General features: G+C 37.7%; 2 protein-coding genes and 2 long non-coding RNA genes across 5 annotated transcripts in view; 1 reads left to right on the top strand and 3 right to left on the bottom strand.

The window, feature by feature from the left end:
- Positions 1-13,357, top strand: part of LOC141760676 (uncharacterized) — a 13,632-nt gene extending 275 nt beyond the window's left edge. Inside the window, exons 2-8 of one of the 2 annotated variants that reach the window (XM_074623704.1) lie at positions 368-403; positions 972-1,235; positions 2,021-2,260; positions 4,137-4,313; positions 5,033-5,107; positions 12,539-12,616; positions 12,767-13,357. In XM_074623704.1, the coding sequence (XP_074479805.1) occupies positions 368-403; positions 972-1,235; positions 2,021-2,260; positions 4,137-4,313; positions 5,033-5,107; positions 12,539-12,616; positions 12,767-12,843 (947 nt within the window). In that variant the 3' untranslated portion in view covers positions 12,844-13,357. Of the gene's footprint in view, positions 1-367; positions 404-971; positions 1,236-2,020; positions 2,261-4,136; positions 4,314-5,032; positions 5,108-12,535; positions 12,617-12,766 lie in introns of both variants that reach the window. The other variant, XM_074623703.1, reaches the window with a different exon arrangement.
- nfxl1 (nuclear transcription factor, X-box binding-like 1) overlaps positions 1-21,753 on the bottom strand; it is a 296,805-nt gene that overhangs the window by 175,517 nt on the left and 99,535 nt on the right. The gene's annotated exons all lie outside the window — the stretch shown is intronic.
- On the bottom strand, positions 4,179-20,152 carry LOC141760699 (uncharacterized). Its single transcript, XR_012592432.1, has 3 exons — positions 19,399-20,152; positions 17,579-17,610; positions 4,179-4,307 (listed from the first exon to the last, which is right to left on the bottom strand). It is a non-coding gene; the product is annotated as an uncharacterized LOC141760699 (long non-coding RNA).
- On the bottom strand, positions 13,470-16,043 carry LOC141760700 (uncharacterized). The gene is made up of 2 exons (XR_012592433.1): positions 14,284-16,043; positions 13,470-14,054 (listed from the first exon to the last, which is right to left on the bottom strand). It is a non-coding gene; the product is annotated as an uncharacterized LOC141760700 (long non-coding RNA).

The raw sequence follows: 21,753 nt of genomic DNA, 5'->3' as shown, positions 1-21,753 counted from the left end.
CTTCAGGTGTTTGTGTTTGAGAGAAGGTTAAAAAGTTAAATGAATATAACTAATTAAAGTGTTAAATGTCAGATTCAGTGAACAAACCTCAACAGTGTTAAACGACCGTCTCACCTCCAACCACAGAACACATCCTGCCTCACTATGAGACCTTTATATGAAACATCAGTCACAGAAGATGAACTCACATCTGGTGTCATTCATTCATTATTTATTAGAAGAAACTGAACTTTATATTTAATGTTTTAATATTCTCTAAGAGACAAAAGTTTCCATCTTCAGAACTTCTGGAGTTTAAGTTGTGTGATTAAACATAATGAAGTGTTAATTAAAGCTCAAAACTAACCAGAGTTTCATCTCTCTTCAGTTCTGACTTCACCGCCGAGCTGCACAACAACCCGAGGTCAGTCGACTCGTTTAATGACGAGCTCAAACATACAGAGGATAGTGATAAAGAGCTGATCAAATAATAAATACATATATAAATAAATGAATAAATACATAAATATGTCATTAAATGTAGCAAAAATATTAAAAATAAATGTAGTCATTAATTAATTGATAAAATGTGACATAAATTTAGATATTTTTTAATTTGCCTCTTTATTAATTAATCTTTGTTTTAATTCCCTGTTTAATAATCCCTTTTTATTTATTTGTATTAATTTTGTTAATTTATGTATTTATTTTTGCATTTATGTTTTATTTATTTTAAATGTATTTTTCTATGTGTGTATTTATTAATGTATTTATTTATTTATGCACGACTTTCCCTCTGTATTTCATCCCTTATTTATTTCCGTATTCTTTTTTTAATACATTTCTTGCAATAAATAAATAAATAAATAAATAAATAAATAAATAAATAAATAAATAAATAAATAAATAAATAAATTTAATTGAATCTTCTCACCTGAACCTGACGAACACAAACTTCTACATTTTGCTCCAAATATAATAAATCCCTCCAGCTCGTCTGACTCTGAGTCGCAGCAGCTCTCAGATGTTTAGAGATGAGTCTGTCTCTCTGAGCTGTGAGGAGGACGACGGCTCTGCTGGATGGACTCTGTGGAGGAACATCACCAGAGACACCAGGACTCAGTGTGGTGCTGGCTGGGGAAAACCTGCTGGTTCCTCCTGTAGCATCAGCTACATGTTCCCACAGGACAGTGGAGTTTACTGGTGTGAGTCCACAGAGGGAGCAACCAGTAACACCATCACCATCACCGTCACTGGTAAGATCAGCCTGTAGAGTCGAGAGTATAACTTACTGATGTATCAGAGCCGTGGTCGGGGCCATAGATTCTAACTTACTGATATTTCAGAGTCGTGGTCGGGGCCATAGATTCTAACTTACTGATATTTCAGAGTCGTGGTCGGGGCCATAGATTCTAACTTACTGATGTTTCAGAGCCGTGGTCGGGGCCATAGATTCTAACTTACTGATATTTCAGAGCCGTGGTCGGGGCCATAGATTCTAACTTACTGATATTTCAGAGTCGTGGTCGGGGCCATAGATTCTAACTTACTGATGTTTCAGAGCCGTGGTCGGGGCCATAGATTCTAACTTACTGATGTTTCAGAGCCGTGGTCGGGGCCATAGATTCTAACTTCCTGATGTTTCAGAGCCGTGGTCGGGGCCATAGATTCTAACTTACTGATGTTTCAGAGCCGTGGTTGGGGCCATAGATTCTAACTTACTGATATTTCAGAGCCGTGGTCGAGGCCATAGATTCTATAACTTACTGATATATCAGAGTCGTGGTCGGGGCCATAGATTCTATAACTTACTGATATTTCAGAGCCGTGGTCGGGGCCATAGATTCTATAACTTACTGATATTTCAGAGTCGTGGTCGGGGCCATAGATTCTATAACTTACTGATATTTCAGAGCCGTGGTCGGGGCCATAGATTCTATAACTTACTGATATATCAGAGTCGTGGTCGGGGCCATAGATTGTAGTATTGATGAAGCTGTGTGTAAAGGGATGAAATGCTGTAGTGTGTCTCTGTGTTGAGGTGGACCAGTGATCCTGCAGAGTCCTGTCCTCCCTGTGATGGAGGGAGATGACGTCACTCTGCTCTGTAGGACAAAGACGTCCTCCAACCTCCCAGCTGATTTCTATAAAGATGGCGCCCTCATCAGGACTGAGCCTGCAGGTCACATGACCCTCCACCATGTTTCCAGGTCTGATGAAGGCCTCTACAAGTGTCACATCAGCAGTGATGAGTCTCCACCCAGCTGGCTCACTGTCACAGGTGAGAAAAATAATCAGTTTCCTTTATTGACTTAAAGAGTAACACCTGGCTGAACAGGTGTCCCCTCTGTCCTGCACCTGTAACCATGCCAACAGTGATGTCACAGTGTACTGACTCCACACGACTACAAAGAGACACAAAACAACTACAAAGAGACTCAACTCGACTACAGACACTCAACACGACTACAAAGAGACTCAACACGACTACAAAGAGACTCAACACGACTACAAAGAGACTCAACACAACTACAAAGAGACTCAACACGACTACAAAGAGACTCAACACGACTACAAAGAGACACAAAACAACTACAGAGACTCAACACGACTACAAAGAGACTCAACACGACTACAAAGAGACTCAACTCGACTACAGACACTCAACACGACTACAAAGAGACTCAACACGACTACAAAGAGACTCAACACGACTACAAAGAGACTCAACACAACTACAAGAGACTCAACACAACTACAAAGAGACTCAACACGACTACAAAGAGACTCAACACAACTACAAAGAGACTCAACACAACTACAAAGAGACTCAACACGACTACAAAGAGACTCAACACGACTACAAAGAGACTCAACACGACTACAAAGAGACTCAACACGACTACAAAGAGACTCAACACGACTACAAAGAGACTCAACACGACTACAAAGAGACTCAACACGACTACAAAGAGACTCAACACGACTACAAAGAGACTCAACACGACTACAAAGAGACTCAACACGACTACAAAGAGACTCAACACGACTACAAAGAGACTCAACACGACTACAAAGAGACTCAACACGACTACAAAGAGACTCAACACGACTACAAAGAGACTCAACACGACTACAAAGAGACTCAACACGACTACAAAGAGACTCAACACGACTACAAAGAGACTCAACACGACTACAAAGAGACTCAACACAACTACAAAGAGACTCAACACAACTACAAATAGACTCAACACGACTACAAAGAGACTCAACACGACTACAAAGAGACTCAACTCGACTACAGACACTCAACACGACTACAAAGAGACTCAACACGACTACAAAGAGACTCAACACGACTACAAAGAGACTAAACGACTACAAAGAGACTCAACACGACTACAAAGAGACTCAACACAACTACAGACACTCAACACGACTACAAAGAGACTCAACACGACTACAAAGAGACTCAACACGACTACAAAGAGACTAAACGACTACAAAGAGACTCAACACGACTACAAAGAGACTCAACTCGACTACAGACACTCAACACGACTACAAAGAGACTCAACACGACTACAAAGAGACTCAACACGACTACAAAGAGACTCAACACGACTACAAAGAGACTCAACTCGACTACAGACACTCAACACGACTACAAAGAGACTCAACACGACTACAAAGAGACTCAACACGACTACAAAGAGACTAAACGACTACAAAGAGACTCAACACGACTACAAAGAGACTCAACTCGACTACAGACACTCAACACGACTACAAAGAGACTCAACACGACTACAAAGAGACTCAACACGACTACAAAGAGACTCAACACGACTACAAAGAGACTCAACACAACTACAAAGAGACTCAACTCGACTACAGACACTCAACACGACTACAAAGAGACTCAACTCGACTACAGACACTCAACACGACTACAAAGAGACTCAACACGACTACAAAGAGACTCAACACGACTACAAGAGACTCAACACGACTACAGACACTCAACACGACTACAAAGAGACTCAACACGACTACAAAGAGACTCAACACGACTACAAGAGACTCAACACGACTACAGACACTCAACACGACTACAAAGAGCTTTTGTAGTTATTATTTTTCATTTTCTTCAGGGAAACCCCCCTTCACACCTCCGCCATCGACCTCCTCCACTACGGCTTTCTCCTCTTCCTCTCCTCCACCTCTCTTAGTTTCTGTGATTCTTGCATCCCTCTGTGGTCTGCTGCTACTGGTTGTACTGGTTGTACTGGTTGTACTGGTGAGACGATGTGTCCGGAGGAAACCTGAAGGTGAGACTCTCAACATTTCACATAAAGGTTTAGATGTTGAAAACAGATTAAACATTATTGTGTTTCAGTTACATTTCATTTATGTTGCACAGTGGTGGTTCCCGTTTGTTTATTTAACACACGTTTAACATTCATTCACAACTAGAACAGAAACTTGGTCAAATGAAATGTTCGTTAGTCCATGAAGTCCTGATTAGAGGATGTTTCCGGTGTGAAACTGCGCCGGTCGTCTGTGTTTTGTGGTAACAGACACTCTGCTGCCGCCCCAGTTTCAGTTTCCTGTTTTCTGATTAAAAACACTTCAGTTGAATTTAGACGTTTTACCACAGAACTGAATCCTGACACGATAACTTCAGTTGTTTGAAAAACGTGAATAAATGTGCAGATTTGCGTGTCTTTGTATATATTGTGCTCACATGTGATATTTCTATAAAAGTACTGTTGATGTTTATTTATTAACAAATCAGAGATCTGTTTATCCAATGTAATTATTAATATAATTAAATTAAATACTTCAATATCATACAGGTTTTCCTCCAGCTATACATTTTCCCTTCATTTGTCATTTTTATTTATCAAACAAAGAGTCTTAAAACGACTACAAAGAGACTCAAAACAACCAGAAAGAGACACAAAACAACTACAAAGACAACTACGACTACTTCAGTTGAATTTGGACAGTACTTGCAGTAATAATACTATTTTACTTTCTTTTGCAGAGAGTGATCCAGCTCCAGTCTACTCATCAGTGAAAAGAACAGAAGACATCAGTGATGAACCAAACCGGCTGAGAGGTACAGCTGGGGCTGATCAATACATTGATATCGATGCTAACGGTTTATATGGATGGAAAGTCTGTTCACACCCACTTCATGCACTCATTGTTGTGCATACGTGCATCTTGAATGGCCTTAAAGGAGAGTGATAGTTTCCATATAGCCAACTGGACAGAATCAGCAACACAATATAAAACTATATAAAACAGCATCGTCTGCATACAGATCACTTTTTCCACTATTTACCTCCAAAAAAAGAGTGAATATTAGCCAACGATATGCAAATTTGTTATGGAGGATGGAACCTGACAAAATCAAAAATAAATGAATGAATAAATAAATGACTTAATAATTGAATAAATATGTCTTTAAATGTATCAAAAATAATATTAAAAATATATCTAGCCATTCATTAATTGATAAAATGTGACAAATTGATATTTCTGTTTAAATTTGCTTCTCTATTTATTTATCTTCGTATTAATTCCTTTATTTATCTACTCTTCTGTTTACATTTATTTTGCATTTATTATTTGTTTATTTTATATTTATTTTTTAAATATATGTATTTATGCATTTATTTATTTCTGCACGATTTTTCCTTATTTATTTCCCCAAACATTTTTTTTTATTTCTGTATTCTTTTCTTTACAGATTTCTTTGTACATTTCTTGCAGAAAATAAATAAAATATATAAATGCATAAATACATAAATGTATAAATAAATATAAAATAAATGCAAAAATACATAAATAATAAATGCAAAAATAATTAAATAAATTTAGGAAATAATACAAATAAATACACAAAATAATAAAAGGGAAAAGTAAACAGAAGTGTAAATAAATAAAGGAATTAATAGAAAGTTAATAAATAAATAAAGAAGCAAATTAAAAGAAATATCAATTTATGTCACATTTTATCAATTAATTAATGGCTATATATTTTATTTTTTTTGTCACTTTAGTCTTTATTGCTTTTTTGCATACACAAATAAAACACACATATAGAAACGAAACTTGCAACAGTGCAGTGAGGGGTTCAGTTTACAATTGATGATGCAGTATTCAGGGTTATTTTCTTATTAAAACATTTTCCAATTACTTACAGTTTTTACAATACAATTATACAGTGCTTATGTCTTTATGTCTATACCTAATCCATTTTTCCCATTTTCTGTTAAACTCATCTTCTTTCACTCTTAGAGAATAAGTCATTTTCTCCATCACAAATATTCCCTGTACTATTTCTAACCATTGACTAAGTCTGGGGGTGTCCGCTACAAGCCATTTTCTTGTAATGGCCTTTCTGCCAGCTGTGAGTAGGATTTTAACCAAGTACTGATCTTCCTTCAGCACCACTGAAGTTATATTACCCAGGTACAAAATGGAACACTTCTTAATGATTATATATCCCAATACCTCCTTTAATACTGAGTTCACTCTGTCCCAAAATGGTTCTATTTTTGGGCAACTCCAGAAGATATGTGCATGATTTGCATCTGTATGGCCACATTGTCTCCAGCATGTTTGTTGCCTTAGAATTTGCTTGCTTTTTATGTTAGGCGTAATGAAGAAACGAATCAGATTTTTCCAATTAAATTCTCTCCAGAATTGCGAATTAGTGGATGTCTGTAGTGTTACACACATATCATGCCATTCTTCTTCTGAGATTTTGATGTTCAATTCCTTTTCCCACTTTAATTTCACATAGGATGTAGTCTTTGCTTGACATTCCATTAAGCCATGATAAAGTTTAGAGATAATCCTTGATGCTTTTTGATGATATGCATTGATTATAAGTTCCACCACTGGATTCTTCTCTTCTGGTGCCTCCCTTTTTACATTTTTGTTATAATATTCTCTCAGTTGGAAATATCTAAACAAGTCTTGGTTGCGAAGTGCAAATCTGTCCTTCAAATCTTGAAAACTTCTCAGGTCTCCATTTTTAGTAACAGTACAAAACGCAGTCATTCCTTTTTTCATCCATTCTTTAAATGTTGAGTCATACATCCCTGGTCTGAATTCCCCATCCAAAGCTATCCATTTTAACACTTTTTGTCGATTTTTCAATTTAAGTTGTCTGGTAAGAGTGAACCAGGTTTCCAAAGTAAATATTGTTATTGGATCGATTATACTCCTGATATGCCCTGGAAGCACTTTTTCTCCCAAGAGTGTTTGGATGTGGAAATCAGGGATACACATCTCAATCTCTTTCCACCTAGCTATGTAACTATCATCACACCAATTAATTAGAGGTCGAAGTTGGGCTGCATAGAAATATGTCCTAAAATTTGGAAGTGCCATTCCACCTTTGTCCTTTGGCAACTGAAGTGTGGTGTAACGAACTCTGGCCTTCTTCCCTCCCCAAATAAATCTAGATATTAATTTATCCCATTCTGTGAATTGTTTTAGTGGGACCTCTATTGGCAGAGATTGAAACAAGTACAATAACCTTGGCAAAATATTCATTTTCACCACATTTATTTTACTGCTAAAGTCCATTGGGTATGTGGACCATCTTTCTATATCCCTTCTTATGTTTTGGTTAATGTGGTTATAATTGGCCCCATACAGCATTGATATATTTTTCGTTATATGTACCCCTAGGTATTTAATTGATTTTGAATCCCATTTAATATTATACTTTTGCCTGATTTCTTCTGGAGGAACACAGTTAAATAGGAGGACTTGAGTTTTTGAAATATTCAATTTATATCCTGCATAGAAATTAAATTCGTTTATGATCTCCATCATCCTTGGAAAGGAGGTGTTTACATCCGTGAGATACATCATTACGTCATCTGCAAAAAGGCCAATTCTATGTTCTCTGTCTCTTATAGTTATTCCCCTCAGTTCCCTATCTTGACGGATTGCTTGAGCCAATGGTTCAATATATATAGCAAACAGGGTAGGGCTAAGACAACATCCCTGTCTCGTTCCTCTTCCTAACACAAATCTCTCCGTCAAGGACCCATTCACCTTTACTCTTGCAGAAGGTTGCTGGTAGATTGCTTTAATAATTTGAATAGAATCTTGGGAAAAGCCAAATCTTTCTAGTGTTTGATATAAAAATTCCCAATTCACCCTATCGAAAGCCTTTTCTGCATCTAGGCTTATCAGGACAGCGCGCGTACTTTCTTTTTGAATCTTGTGTATTATATGTAGGGTTCTTCTAATACTATCTTGTGTTTGTCTGCCTGTTATAAAACCAGTCTGGTCTTCATCAATTAAATCTGGCATGAACTTTTCAAATCGTTTGGAGATAATTGAGGTATATAATTTATAGTCCACATTTAGAATTGATATCGGTCTGTAGTTGGTACAATTTTCCTTGTCTTTGTTCTCTTTGGGGATTAGTGTTATAATTGCCTCTTTCCATGATGGGGGTGTCTTGCCTTCCTTTATAATCCAGTTAAAGGTTCTCAGAAGAAGTGGCTTCAGCTCGTTACGGAATATTTTATACCATTCTATAGGAAAACCGTCGCTACCTGGGGCCTTGTTTGTTTTCATCCTACCAATTGCCTTCTCTATCTCGTCCAGTGATATTTCTGCAGTGATTGTTTTATTTTGTGTCTCTCCAATACAGGGCAGATCTATTGTACGTAAAAAAGTCTTTATTGATTCTCCATCTGCTGTAGAAGTTTGTGTATAGAATTCTTTATAATATTCCTGGAATATATGTTCTATTTCTTTTGGATCACTCTTCAATTTCTGTGTACAGGGGTCTTTAATTTTGTGTATGGTGTTATCGGCCTGTTGTTTGCGTATCCTTCGGGCAAGTAATTTAGTGGATTTAGGGCCCAGCTCATAATATGCCTGTTTTACAAATCTTGCTTTTTTCTCCACCTCTTGACCCAATATCCATTTGTCCCCTCAAATCTTCTATTTGTTTATACGTTTTCTGGTCCTTATTATTTTTGTACTTCTGTTCTAAATCCTTCAGGTCTAATATCAATTTATCGTATGTTTTCATTCTGGCCTTTTTAATATGTGATGCCCTAGCTATTAACCTTCCTCGTATTACAGCCTTCAATGAGTCCCATAATATGGATGGGTCCACCTCCGCATTATCATTCTCCTCTAGATATCTTTTGATTTCCAATTTAATGTCATTAACAGTTGTTTTATCATTCAGCATGCCAACATTTAAACGCCATACTGTGTTTTTCCTTCTACTATCCATTTGAATAGTTAAGTATATGGCATTATGGTCTGATACATCTGCCACTCCAATTCTGCAGTCTGTTACCCTATAGCAGTCCTCTTTCTGCATTAAGAAATAGTCTATTCTGGAGTAAACTGAGTGCGGTATTGAGTAATGCGTATAGTCTCTTTCTAAAGGGTGAAAATTCCTCCAGACATCCAGGAAACCAATTTCTTCACATGTAGTGTTTAGTAGTTTTGTTAACTGGTTCTTATTCTTCTTTTTGCTTGTCGTATCAAGACTATGGTTCAATACTACATTCAGATCCCCCCCGCATATACAAATTCCTTCTGCTTCCACTGCAATGATATCAAATAGGGATTTGAAAAAGTGTTTATCGCTATCGGGGGGCGCATAGACATTTACCAGCGTTAGAACATTATTATCAACTTTGCCCTTTATTATGATATACCTCCCTTCTTTGTCTTTTATTTCTTTAAAAATTTCTAATTTAACTGAGTTTGATATCAAGATTGCCACTCCTCTTTTATGACTACAAGTGTGTGAGCTATAATATGTGTTTTTGTATCCAAATCTTTTCAATTTTTCGTGCTCTTGTCGCGATAAATGGGTTTCTTGTAAAAAAGTAATATGCATTTTCTCTTTTTTCAATTTAGTCATGACTTTGGCCCTCTTAATTGGATTACCCAAACCATTTACATTTAAAGACATCAGCTTAAGTCCCTGACACTGCATCATTACACTTAGTGTGATTGATTTCACCGTATCCCCTCAAAAACAGAACAACACACACATGAACAGTTATTAACATACTACAAACCAGAAATACAAGGAACCTCCAAATGTGGGGTGATCTCCCGTTTATCCCCAAATCCCCGTTGGTGGGTGGAGGGGAATTCCCCATCTCTACTGAGGGCCCCTCCCTAGACCCAGAACTACACCCAACTAGTGGAGTTTCACTGCGTCTAGATAAGTCCAACTCAAACAACCTGACCTCTCCCAGCCGGTCCTCAATGTAATATTTAAACTAAAGAAGTCTGAAAAGAAGAATTCAGATATCTCCACTGTGTATCCGTTCTGTTGTTTAGTCATGTTTCTGTTGAATATGGGAAAAGCTCGGTTCAATGTTTTTTAATTAGTCTTTGATGCAAAGTCTGCTCCTTTAAAGTTTTCCATCGTCTCTTCTCATCCAGCTATATGTTGAATGAGTCCATAACCATACCTGCTTTTCTCCTGGTCCACAGTGGGATCTCTTTCCTTAAGCAAAACGTTTTATGATCTCCACTGGTAGTTTTGCAGCTTCTCCCTCACCCGGTGCGCCGTACCCAGCCTCTGGTCCTTCCCCGGTGCGCCGTACCCAGCCTCTGGTCCTTCCCCGGTGCGCCGTACCCAGCCTCTGGTCCTTCCCCGGTGCGCCGTACCCAGCCTCTGGTCCTTCCCCGGTGCGCCGTACCCAGCCTCCGTTCCTTCCCCGGTGCGCTGTACCCAGCCTCTGGTCCTTCCCCGGTGCGCCGTACCCAGCCTCTGGTCCCTCACCCGGTGCGCCGTACCCAGCCTCTGGTCCTTCCCCGGTGCGCCGTACCCAGCCTCCGTTCCTTCCCCGGTGCGCCGTACCCAGCCTCTGGTCCTTCCCCTGCCGCTGCAGGTCCCGGGTCGCCGCTCCTCGAGTCCTCCCCTCCGCTGCAGGTCCCGGGTCGCCGCCTGGCGCCTCCACCGTGAGCCCTCTCTCCTTCATGTCCCGGGCTGCCTCCCTGGCGCCTCCACCGTGAACCCTCTCTCCTTCATGTCCCGGGCTGCCTCCCTGGCACCTCCACCGTGAACCCTCTCTCCTTCATGTCCCGGGCTGCCTCCCTGGCGCCTCCACCGTGAACCCTCTCTCCTTCATGTCCCGGGCTGCCTCCCTGGCACCTCCACCGTGAACCCTCTCTCCTTCATGTCCCGGGCTGCCTCCCTGGCACCTCCACCGTGAACCCTCTCTCCTTCATGTCCCGGGCTGCCTCCCTGGCGCCTCCACCGTGAGCCCTCTCTCCTTCATGTCCCGGGCTGCCTCCCTGGCGCTGTCGTATGTCTTCACTCCGTATTTTAGCGAGCGGTGTCTGGAACCGGATTCCTTTTTCCTTGAGCGTCTTTTTGATGCCCGCATATGCCTTTCGTTTCTGGACAGTTTCAGTAGGATAGTCATGGTCAAAGAAAAGTTGTTTACCTCCGACGTGTATCTTCTTCTGCCACGCTTTCCTTAAAATCATCTCCTTCGTCTCAAACTGCAGAAAGTTGAGCACCACTGCTCTGACTCGGTTTTGGGGCGAGCGCCCTGTGGGCCCGATGGATCTGGAGATTAGTTCCCTCTGGTAACTCGAGTTCAGCGCTCAGGAGCTGCTCCAGGTATTTGGATGTGGAGCTACCTTCGGTGTCCTCCAGTAGGCCGAAAACTCGGATATTATTTCTTCTTGATCTTCCTTCGAGGTCAGTTAGTTTCCCTTGCATCCGACATGTCTGCTCCCACACCGCCGTCAGTGTCTCGTTTGCGTCCATCTTCCACTCCTCCAGCTCACCTGCGGGTCTGAGCTTCTGTGATGCTCACCTGTTGCGTCTGTAGCTCGCGGTGGTTTTCTGTGAGCTTACGGTCTATCTCTTCTTTCATCTCCCTCTTCAGCTGGACTTTAAACATGTTTAGTTCGTGTCGTAACTCCTGTTTGAGCTCTTTGATATCTTTACTGATGGTAGCGAGTCCCTCTCGCAGCATCTCTGTGTGGTCCTGTTCCATTCTCTCCGTTGCGTCCTCCTCGTGTTCGGAGTTAGCTTTCGTTGCAGGTTGTTCTCGCGTTTTGTTTTGCTTTTTATTGTTATTCTGACTTCTTGTATTATATGTTCTTCTCATATCTTACTTTGGCTGTCGAGTTACATTTGTTTTGAGGGTTTATTTTAACCGACTCGGGAGAGCAAGTTCACTGCGTCTACTCTCTCCGCCGTCTTGAAGCCTCCGGCTATATTTATTTTTAATATCATTTTTGCTGCATTTAATGACATTTATTTATTGAGTCATTTATTTATTTATTTCCATTTCCACCATAATTACCATTCATCCACCTGCTATACATTGCATATCATATATGGAGGCTTTTGGTAATATTGTTTAATTTCACTGAAAGGTTGTGTTATATTGTTTTATTGTTTCTTTCTTGAAATATTCTATTCTAAAGTATTTAATTTGACTCTATTTGTTCTAATGTTTAGTTGCTTTCTGCAGTTCATCACTTGTATTCATGTTGTTTTATTTAGCAGAGAGTGACCCAGCTGCAGCAGAAAGAACTACAGACGTCATTTATGGACCAATAGTGATCAGACCACACAGGACCAGAGGTACAGCTGCTCCTCTGACTTATGTCTTATTAAAATGTCATTATGCTCCGATATAACCCGGCTGGTCGGAGCTCAGATTCACCACATAAACAGAAGATCTGACCAATAAATCGGTCAACCTTCATGATTTATATCGTTTGTTGTGTTCAGAGTTTACACCGGAGCCAGAGGTCGTCTACTCCACACTGAGGTCAACCTCCACACCTCCACACCAGTCCAACCAGTGACGTCCAGCTGCTGGTTTACTGCTCACTAACTGCTCACTAACTGCTCACTAACTGCTCTCTGCAGATACTTAGAGATATTCAATTAAAAGTCCTGCTGCTGCTAAATGTTGGTGCTGCTGCAGGTTGCCGATCTCTCTGGTACAGAGGACGGAAGCTGCCAAAATAAATAAATAAATAAATAAACAAATAAATAAACAAATAAATAAACAAATAAATAAATAAATAAATAAATAAATAAGTCATTAAATGCAGCAAAAATAACATTAGAAATAAATGTAGCCATTAATGAATTAATAAAATGTGACATAAATTGATATTTCTGTTTCAATTTGCTTCTTTATTCATTTATTTTTGTATTAATTCCCTTATTTATTCATCCATTTAATTTTCCCTTTTATTTATTTATGTATTTCTTTTTCTTATTTTTAAATGTATTTATTTTTTCATTTTATATTTATTTTTAAATGTTTGTATTTATTTCTGTATTTATACATTTATTTATTTTAATTATTTTCTGCACGAAATGTGTAAATGAACATATAAAGGAAATAATACAGAAATCAATAAGTTTGGGGAAATGCAAAGGGGAAACAATGCATACATAAATAAATAAATAATTTAAAATAATTATAATAGAAACAAGAATAGAGAGAAAATAATAAAAAATAAATAGATGAATACAAAATAAATGCAAAAATAAATACATGAATACATAAAAGGGAACATTAAACAGAAGAGTAAATAAATAAGGAAATTAATACAAAGATAAATAAATAAAGAAGCAAATTAAAACAGAAATATAAACTTATGTCACATTTATTTTTAATATTATTTTTGCTACCTTTATTTACATATTTATTTATTTATTGAGTCATTTATTTATTGTTTTGGAAGTTTCCGTCCTCCATACTCTGGTGGTATTTATTTGAGTTATTTTTAAACAAAACCTATTTTAAATAATGAATGATCTGTTTAAGATGTGCACCATTAACCTGTGTGATTTATTGAATATGAATCATTCTTGTTGGGGGAGTTAGTTGTGGACTTTAGCAGTAAGTCATCATGTCGGTGCAGTCAGAGTCCAGCAGGTGGCAGCAGAGCAGCTTCACTGTAAAGTCCTGCTGGACCTTCCAGTACTCACACTACCAGAGTATTTAGTAGGAGAGGGAAACCTTTACTGTGTCCTGATACATAGTATGTTCAATAGAGTACTCCTATAATACCAGGATGTGCTTCTACATCCAGCACGCTGTTCTGGTTATTCTGACCCACAATCCTCTGCACAGCAGATGTACTGTATGAGCAAGAGGGTCAAAGTTATGGAGGACGGAAGCTGCCAAAATCAAAATAAATTAACTAATAAATATGTCATTAAATGCAGAAAAAATAATATTAAAAATAAATGTAGCCATTAATTAATTGATAAAATGTGATATAAACTGATATTTCTGTTTTCTGTTTTTTTTTTTAATTCACTCGTTTCATTTTCCTTTTCTTTATTTATGTATTTATTTTTATACATTTTAAAATGTATTTATTTATTTTTGTATTCATTTATTATTTATTTTTAAATGTGTGCATTTATTTCTGCATGATTTTCCCGTTGTATTTCACCCTTATTTATCGGGGTCTATCTGCATAACAGCAGATAAAAGCAGAAGTGTGAACTGACTCAATAAAAGAGTTATGAAACAGAGTCATCAGGATTTGTCAACCTGGAACTTGGCTTCCTCAAACAGAAGAGACGCTGCTGGCTTTACTCACACAGCACATCTGTGTTCCTCTCAAAGGTCAAGTGAGCCAGTGGATGTTCTGGACAGTCCAGATAGCACCAGCAGGTGGGGCTGTAGGGGGTTGAAGGCAGATGAGAAGTCTGCAAACAACAATCTAGCCTGGTTTGCAGTAGGAACTAAAGTAAAAAGCAGTGAGCTGGACGACAGTAAACAGAAATATAACTACATGAACACGTCAAAAGACTCAAACTGAGTTCATTAATCAGACCAACAGTCTCACCATCAGGTCTGCTGTTCATCAGCAGGTAAACAACAGAGATCAAACTTCAGATCAGTTCTAACATGTTACTTTATCTGGAAGCAAAACAAGTCTCGTCACATTTCAGGTTCTTCTGTTAACAGCCCTTAAAGATGGACCGCGTTCAAACCACAGACACAAACATGAGACTAAGACACACCCAGACGCTCTGTAACATCACAGCGTGTCCAGGGTTAATGACAACATTAAAATAAATGTGTCATTAAATGTAGCAAATACATTATTAAAGATAAACGTAGTAATTAATTGATAAAATGTGACATAAACTGATATTTTTAGTTTAATTTGCTTCTTTATTTATTTATCTTTGTATTAATTCCCTTATTTATTTACTCTTCTGTTCAATGTTCCCTTTTATTTATTTATATATTTATTTTATTAATTTTTAAATGTATTTATTTATTTTTGCATTTATTTTTTATTTTATTTTTATTGTTAAATGTGTGTATTTATTTCTGCACAGTTTTCCCTTTGCATTTACCTCATTATTTATTTCCCCAAACATACTTATTTGGGGAAATGGAAAAAATTATAAGGGAAAATCATGCAGAAATAAATACTTAAATAAATACACATATTTAAAAATAAATATAAGATAAAAAAATAAATAAATGCTAAATAAATAAATTTAAAAAATAATAAAAAATAAATAAATAAAGAGTAAATAAATAAGGGAATTAATACAAAGGAAAATAAGTAAAGAAGCAAATTATTAAAAGACTTCCAGCAGTCTAACGAGAGGTAATAAAAGCATCTCAAGGTGTCTGAGAGACAGATAGTCCTTCACCTCGGCTGAGAGTCTGAACTACAAAAACTGATTACTAATTTGTTTGTCAGATTTGAAGACGCCGTCAAACATTACACCAAGATGTTTAACCAGTCGAGTCGTCAGATAGGTCAGGACGTCCAAACGTTAATGATCTCAGTCTTCTCTTCATTAAGAATGAGGACGTTTAGAGTTCTACTGTCATGTAGACAGTTAAACAGTCTTTACTGGTTGGGTTTATAGGTTAATAGATTATTATCCTCTGAATGTGGGGACATTTCTGGCTGGCAGATAAAATCATCCTCCGACACTTTGTCAGACGGGAAAAACACAGAGACGGAACAGACAACTGGTTCTTAGTTGTCTGATTCTTTGGTATCTCATGACTACTGATTCCTCTTTGACTCAGAGGAACGCTGCATCATGCACAGTTATAGTAAAAGTAGCAGACAACACATGAATTAACATGAAAACCTGCACACAGACGACCTGGACTGCAGTTCATACTTTGAGAACAACAAATTGCAAAAATGTCCACAGAACGCAGATTATGACTTCCAGTTTTCCTTTTTAAAAGAGAAGACAAGTAAGAATGAATTATACCCAGAATGCTTTTGTAGATAAACACACACCAATGACGAGCACATCACCAATTCACTCCAGAGTAAAGTACACGACGGTGAGACAAAGGAGGACAGTTTGTAATGAATCTCAGTCACCCGTGATACACGCTATCCAGCATGAAGACAAAGCAGCTCGACCAGTTTGTAATCCGACTTTTATCACATTTAGTTGAGGCTCCGTTTACTTCCTCTCTCATTACTACCGGTTATTGCAGGTGTATTACTCCACGGAGACGCGTCAGCTTCCATCCGGGTTCTCTCAGGTCTAACAGGTGAGGCCAATGGCGTCTTTCTTTTTCAGTTGTTGTTTTTAGGCATCAGAATAGTTTCGGCTTCGGTTCTACTGCTTTGACGATTTAAGAAAGATTCCTGTAATTAAATGAGTTCATTATAAAGATCCACCTCGTTTACTAGTTATTATTATTATAACTATTATTTGATTTGAATTTGAATTAGAGGTCAGAGTCCAAGTACGTGTTGACATAAGAAGAAGTTGATTTTAGATGTTAAACTCATCAACAGAATAAAACAGAGTGAGGCAGCAGAGAGCAAACAGCTGTATAACATCTGGATGAGTCATGAGATGCTGAAGCAGCTCTGTGGTTTCCTGACTGCTGCTTCTTCCTCTTCTGCTGCCACGTCCTCGTCTTCTTCCTCTTCTTGTGGTGAAACTAAATACTGCTTTTATGAGTCAGAGTTTTTCTCCTATAACTACAGAATACCTCAGAGAGAAACCCCCTCTGCATTAACAGATGCTTTCAGTTTAGTTTTCAGTGAATCGTCGCAGAGAGATTACTGATTACATCCTCCATTGTTCCGTGTGCCTCGGCTCACAGCCAGCGAGGAGTGGTTTAACAAGAAGTTAAAAACAATCACGTGACTTTCTGTAAACCAGACCGTCAGTAGTTGAACCTCCCGCTCAGCTCTGAGCTCGAGGTGAAGTACTTTGCCTTCACATTTGTATTCAAAACAATCTCATCAGGAAGGTAACAAGATAAAACCTGTCGTGTTTTTGATGAAGTCAGAGGACAGAAACCAGCAGAGTTTATCAGAGAGTAGGAGACACAGAGTCAGTTGAGAGTTAGAGGTCATAAACATTAACAGCACAGTAAAAGCAAAGTTCAATTCAAAGTGCAAGCCAAACTCCACCTACTGCACTTTTGAAAATTAAAAGTAAACAGGCTTATCTAACCCAACCGCTCCCCTCCCCCCCCGCCCTGCAGGAAGAGATACGAGTTCCTGTTGCAGGATGTCATGTTCAAAACATTCAAAACAACTTGTGTTACACTCTCACCACCAGACAGACATCATGCTGGAGGACAGAACCTGCAGAAATGAAAATGAAAATAAATGAATAAATAAATAACTCAATTAATGTCATTAAATGCAGCAAAAATAATATAAAAAATGTAGTCATTAATTAATTGTTAAAATGGGACATAAATTGATATTTGTTTTAATTTTCTTCTTTATTTATTTATCTTTGTATTAGTTCCCTTATTTATGTACTCATCTGGTTATCTATTTATGCATGATTTCCCCTTTGCATTTCCCCACTTACTTATTTCTGTATTATTTTATTTACATTTTATAAAATAAATAAATAAATACATACATACATTTAAAAAATAATATATAATAAATAAGAAATTAATACAAATAAATGAATAAATAAAAGGGAATATGTAAAAATAAATGTGTAAATAAATGTATAAAGAAAATACATATATTGTTATATCTCAAAATTAAATGAATAAATAAATAAATTACTCTATAAATTAATAAATATATCTATATCTATCTATTATATGTAGTAAACATAATATTAAAAATAAATGTAGTCATTAAATAATTGATAAAACATGACAAATTGATATATCTGTTTTAATTTGCTTCTTTATTTATTCACCTTTGTATTAATTCCCTCATTTATTTACTCACCTGTTTAATTTTCACTTTAATTTATTTATGTTATTTTAAAATGTATTAATTTATTTTTGCATTATTTTGTATTTATTTCTAAATGTATTTATTTATTTCTGCATGATTTCCCCTTTGCATTTCACCCCGTATTTATTTCTGTATTATTTTATTTACATTTAAAAGATAAATAATAAATAAATAAACAAATACATTTAAAAAATAATATATAATACAATAAATAAATAAATAAATAAATAAATAAATACATAAATAAAAGGGAATATGTAAAAAGAAATGTGTAAATAAATGCATAAAGAAAATACATATATTGTCATATCTGTTTTTATTTGCTTCTTTATTTATTCATCTTTGTATTTATTTACTCTTCCATTTAATTTTCCCTTTTATTTAATTATGTAATTTAAAAAATTATTTATTTATTTCTGCATTATTTTTTTATTTATTTCTAAATTTATTTATTTATGCATTATTTCCCCACTTATTTATTTCTGTATTCTTTTCTTTACACATTTTCTTGCAGAAAATAAATAAAATATGTAAATGCATAAATACATAAACAAATACATACATTTAAAAAATAATATCAAATAAATAAAAAAAGGATAAAAATAAATACATATATAAATAAAAGGGAATATGTAAAAAATAAATGTGTAAATGAATGTATAGAGAGATACATAAATATGATATGATATTTCTGTTTTAATTGGCTTCTTTTTTTATCTTTGTGTTTGCTCTGTTTAATGTTCCTATTATTATGGTATTTATTTGTATTAATATGCAGCGGTACTCAGATTAAATGTGATGCAGTTACCATGACAACAGGTCATGAGAATGTTATTAAAACAAACATCAGCTGAGGTCACAAGACTGGAAAAAGTCCCTTGTCACGCTGCCTCGTGTGTTCACAACAATCTGGACTGGAACAACAAACAGACGGCTTGTTTACTGATAAATAAATAAAAAGATGAGATGGAGTTTCCAGACGGTTCACACCGACAACGTCCAGAAGAACTGGAACAGTCTGATCAGAGTGTCCTGAAGCTGAAACTAGAAGAGGAGACTCCTCTCAGGAGACAATCCCTGACTGACCTACAGTCATGGGCTGGAGTTATAAAGTTCTCCTCTTTCAACCACTCAGAGAGCTTCACATTACTGATAGTAACTCACCCACTGATGGCTCAGCCTTCAGGGTTCAGTATCTAAACCGCCGGCCCACAGCTGCCTGGTGATGGAGGAGTCTACATGCAGCTGCCGTGTGACTGGTTATAGAAAGCCTGGTGGAAACAGCTGCTGTGTGTGTGTCGGATGAATGACTCCTTCTGTCGGGTTGCTCATCGTCTCCAGATCTGTTTGTGGTTTTAAACCTCATCACAATGGAGCATTTGATCTACAAAGTCATGACTCGCGCTGCTGGGACTGTTTTAGTGTAGCATATAATAGCATAAAGAGCGGTGAACGCCACGTAGCGAGGAGGTCGGAGTGGACGGGTGGGCCTGAAAAAACACCGGACTTTCACCAGGAGACCAACATGGTGCCCCGTGTGAGGCCAGAAGTCAACGTGGATTTATCTGTCACGTAACTTCCGTACTTAAGTTACAGCACTTCTGGAGTTATTTAAACCTAAACACCATCTTTTATCTAAATGAGTAGTTCTGTTGCCTAACATCTTATGTTTTCTGACATATCTGGGACTTCACCAACATGTACAGAGCAGCAGCAGTGGTTATTTCTCCCATGGTTATACCAGCGGTCCGACTAGTAAAACGAGGCGAAACTTTGCTTTGCTCGGTCTGAACGCAGCAGAAGTCTAATCAGAAGCAGTGTGATCTATAATAAAAGAGAAGCAGTGTGATCTATAATAAAAGAGAAGCAGTGTGTTCTATAATAAAAGAGAAGCAGTGTGTCCTATAATAAAAGAGAAGCAGTGTGATCTATAATAAAAGAGAAGCAGTGTGATCTATAATAAAAGAGAAGCAGTGTGATCTATAATAAAAGAGAAGCAGTGTGTCCTATAATAAAAGAGAAGCAGTGTGTCCTATAATAAAAGAGAAGCAGTGTGTGCTCACACTATAGTTTCTACCCACAGACAGGACTTCCTGACTCAGACTGAGATGGTGGGGGAAGTTTAGCAAAGTTAAAGTGGTCTCTATACTATTTGAAACCCCCTGCTCCGCCTTCTAAATACCCTGACATTTAGTCGCCTCTGATTACAGGGACGGGCCCTTAGAGTCATACTTTTGGTTTTGGTATACAGGAGGTATCATTCCACAGTTACAGTCATAAACTAGGTTCAGTTTGATGAAGTCTGTATCGGTATCATCTGTTCCAGAAGCAGGACGTTCATTCAGAAGTCGACACGTAACTGATGTGAAACTACTGGAGAACACTCTTCTCTTCTTTCACATAAAACAACAATCTCAAGCTGTTTAAAACATCATCTCTTCAACTATAAGCTGCAACTGTGCCGATAAATCAAGCTCGTCTCCAGCCCTGATATTAGCATATACTTCCCAGCATGCATTGAGGTTCAACCCCTCCAGAAACCCTTTAATCTAACGTGTCTTTATACTCCTGATGATCTTCACTCTCATCTAAACAAAAACAACACAAGTCATGGTAGAGATAACAAAGAACGTAAAGTATATCGCTAAGAAGTTAAAGTCAAAAGTTCGTTCCATTTCAACGTCAGAGCTACGCTTCCGCCATTTTGGACTGAAAGCGACGCCAGTAAAACGTCCGCTTACTTAGGTTTAGGAAGTTAACAGAAGTAAAGTTGGATAAGTCAAAACTGGGAGCTCCCTGAAGGCTTTAAAAGAGACTGTATGTACGTTTTTACACCTATAGATCATTTTAATCAGCCTGTAGACTGCTTTTATTGTGAAAAACCCGGGCCTGGATGTGAGTGCCTTTATTTTCTTTATTTAACCGTAGCTAACGGTCGGTTAGAAACGGAGTCCGCTAACGGCAACAAACGACCACAACTCAGACTCCGACACTTTCTTTCCACCAGAATCACAAGTTTAACATTTAAATGTATAAATAACATATAAATGCTGTTGCAGTGTATTTATTATTTTGGTTATTTTTAGTTTTCTGGGGACGACCACCAGACCCCCCCGCTTCAGGTTAGAAATCCTCCCTTTATTTAAGGCCTCTAGGTTGGCCGGTCTGGACATAGAACCCCTTTAGAGGTGATAATGAAAGGCTTAGGTGGATTGGGTTTCAGTCCTCATTGTGTGTTTCAGTTCTCTTTGTGTTTCAGTCCTCTGTGTGTTTCTCACCTGGGCGGTTACCTGGAACACCGTTGTGTTGTGGGATTCTGCTCCAGGTGAGATCATACGTGTATCAACAGGTCCAACAGGTCACACCCTGTTACATTCATTTCTAGAGAAACGAAACGTACTGCAGCTGAATCCTATAAATCATGTAAACACATTTTGGTTCATAACTCACAATCACTCAGCAGACTGGCGTCAGAAGGTCGTTTGGAGCGCCGAGCGCCGGTTACCGTGGCAGCTTCAG

Source organism: Sebastes fasciatus, chromosome 22, assembly GCF_043250625.1.
Source record: "Sebastes fasciatus isolate fSebFas1 chromosome 22, fSebFas1.pri, whole genome shotgun sequence".
NCBI classification, from domain to species: domain Eukaryota; kingdom Metazoa; phylum Chordata; class Actinopteri; order Perciformes; family Sebastidae; genus Sebastes; species Sebastes fasciatus.
This window is presented reverse-complemented; position numbering and strand designations above follow the sequence as displayed.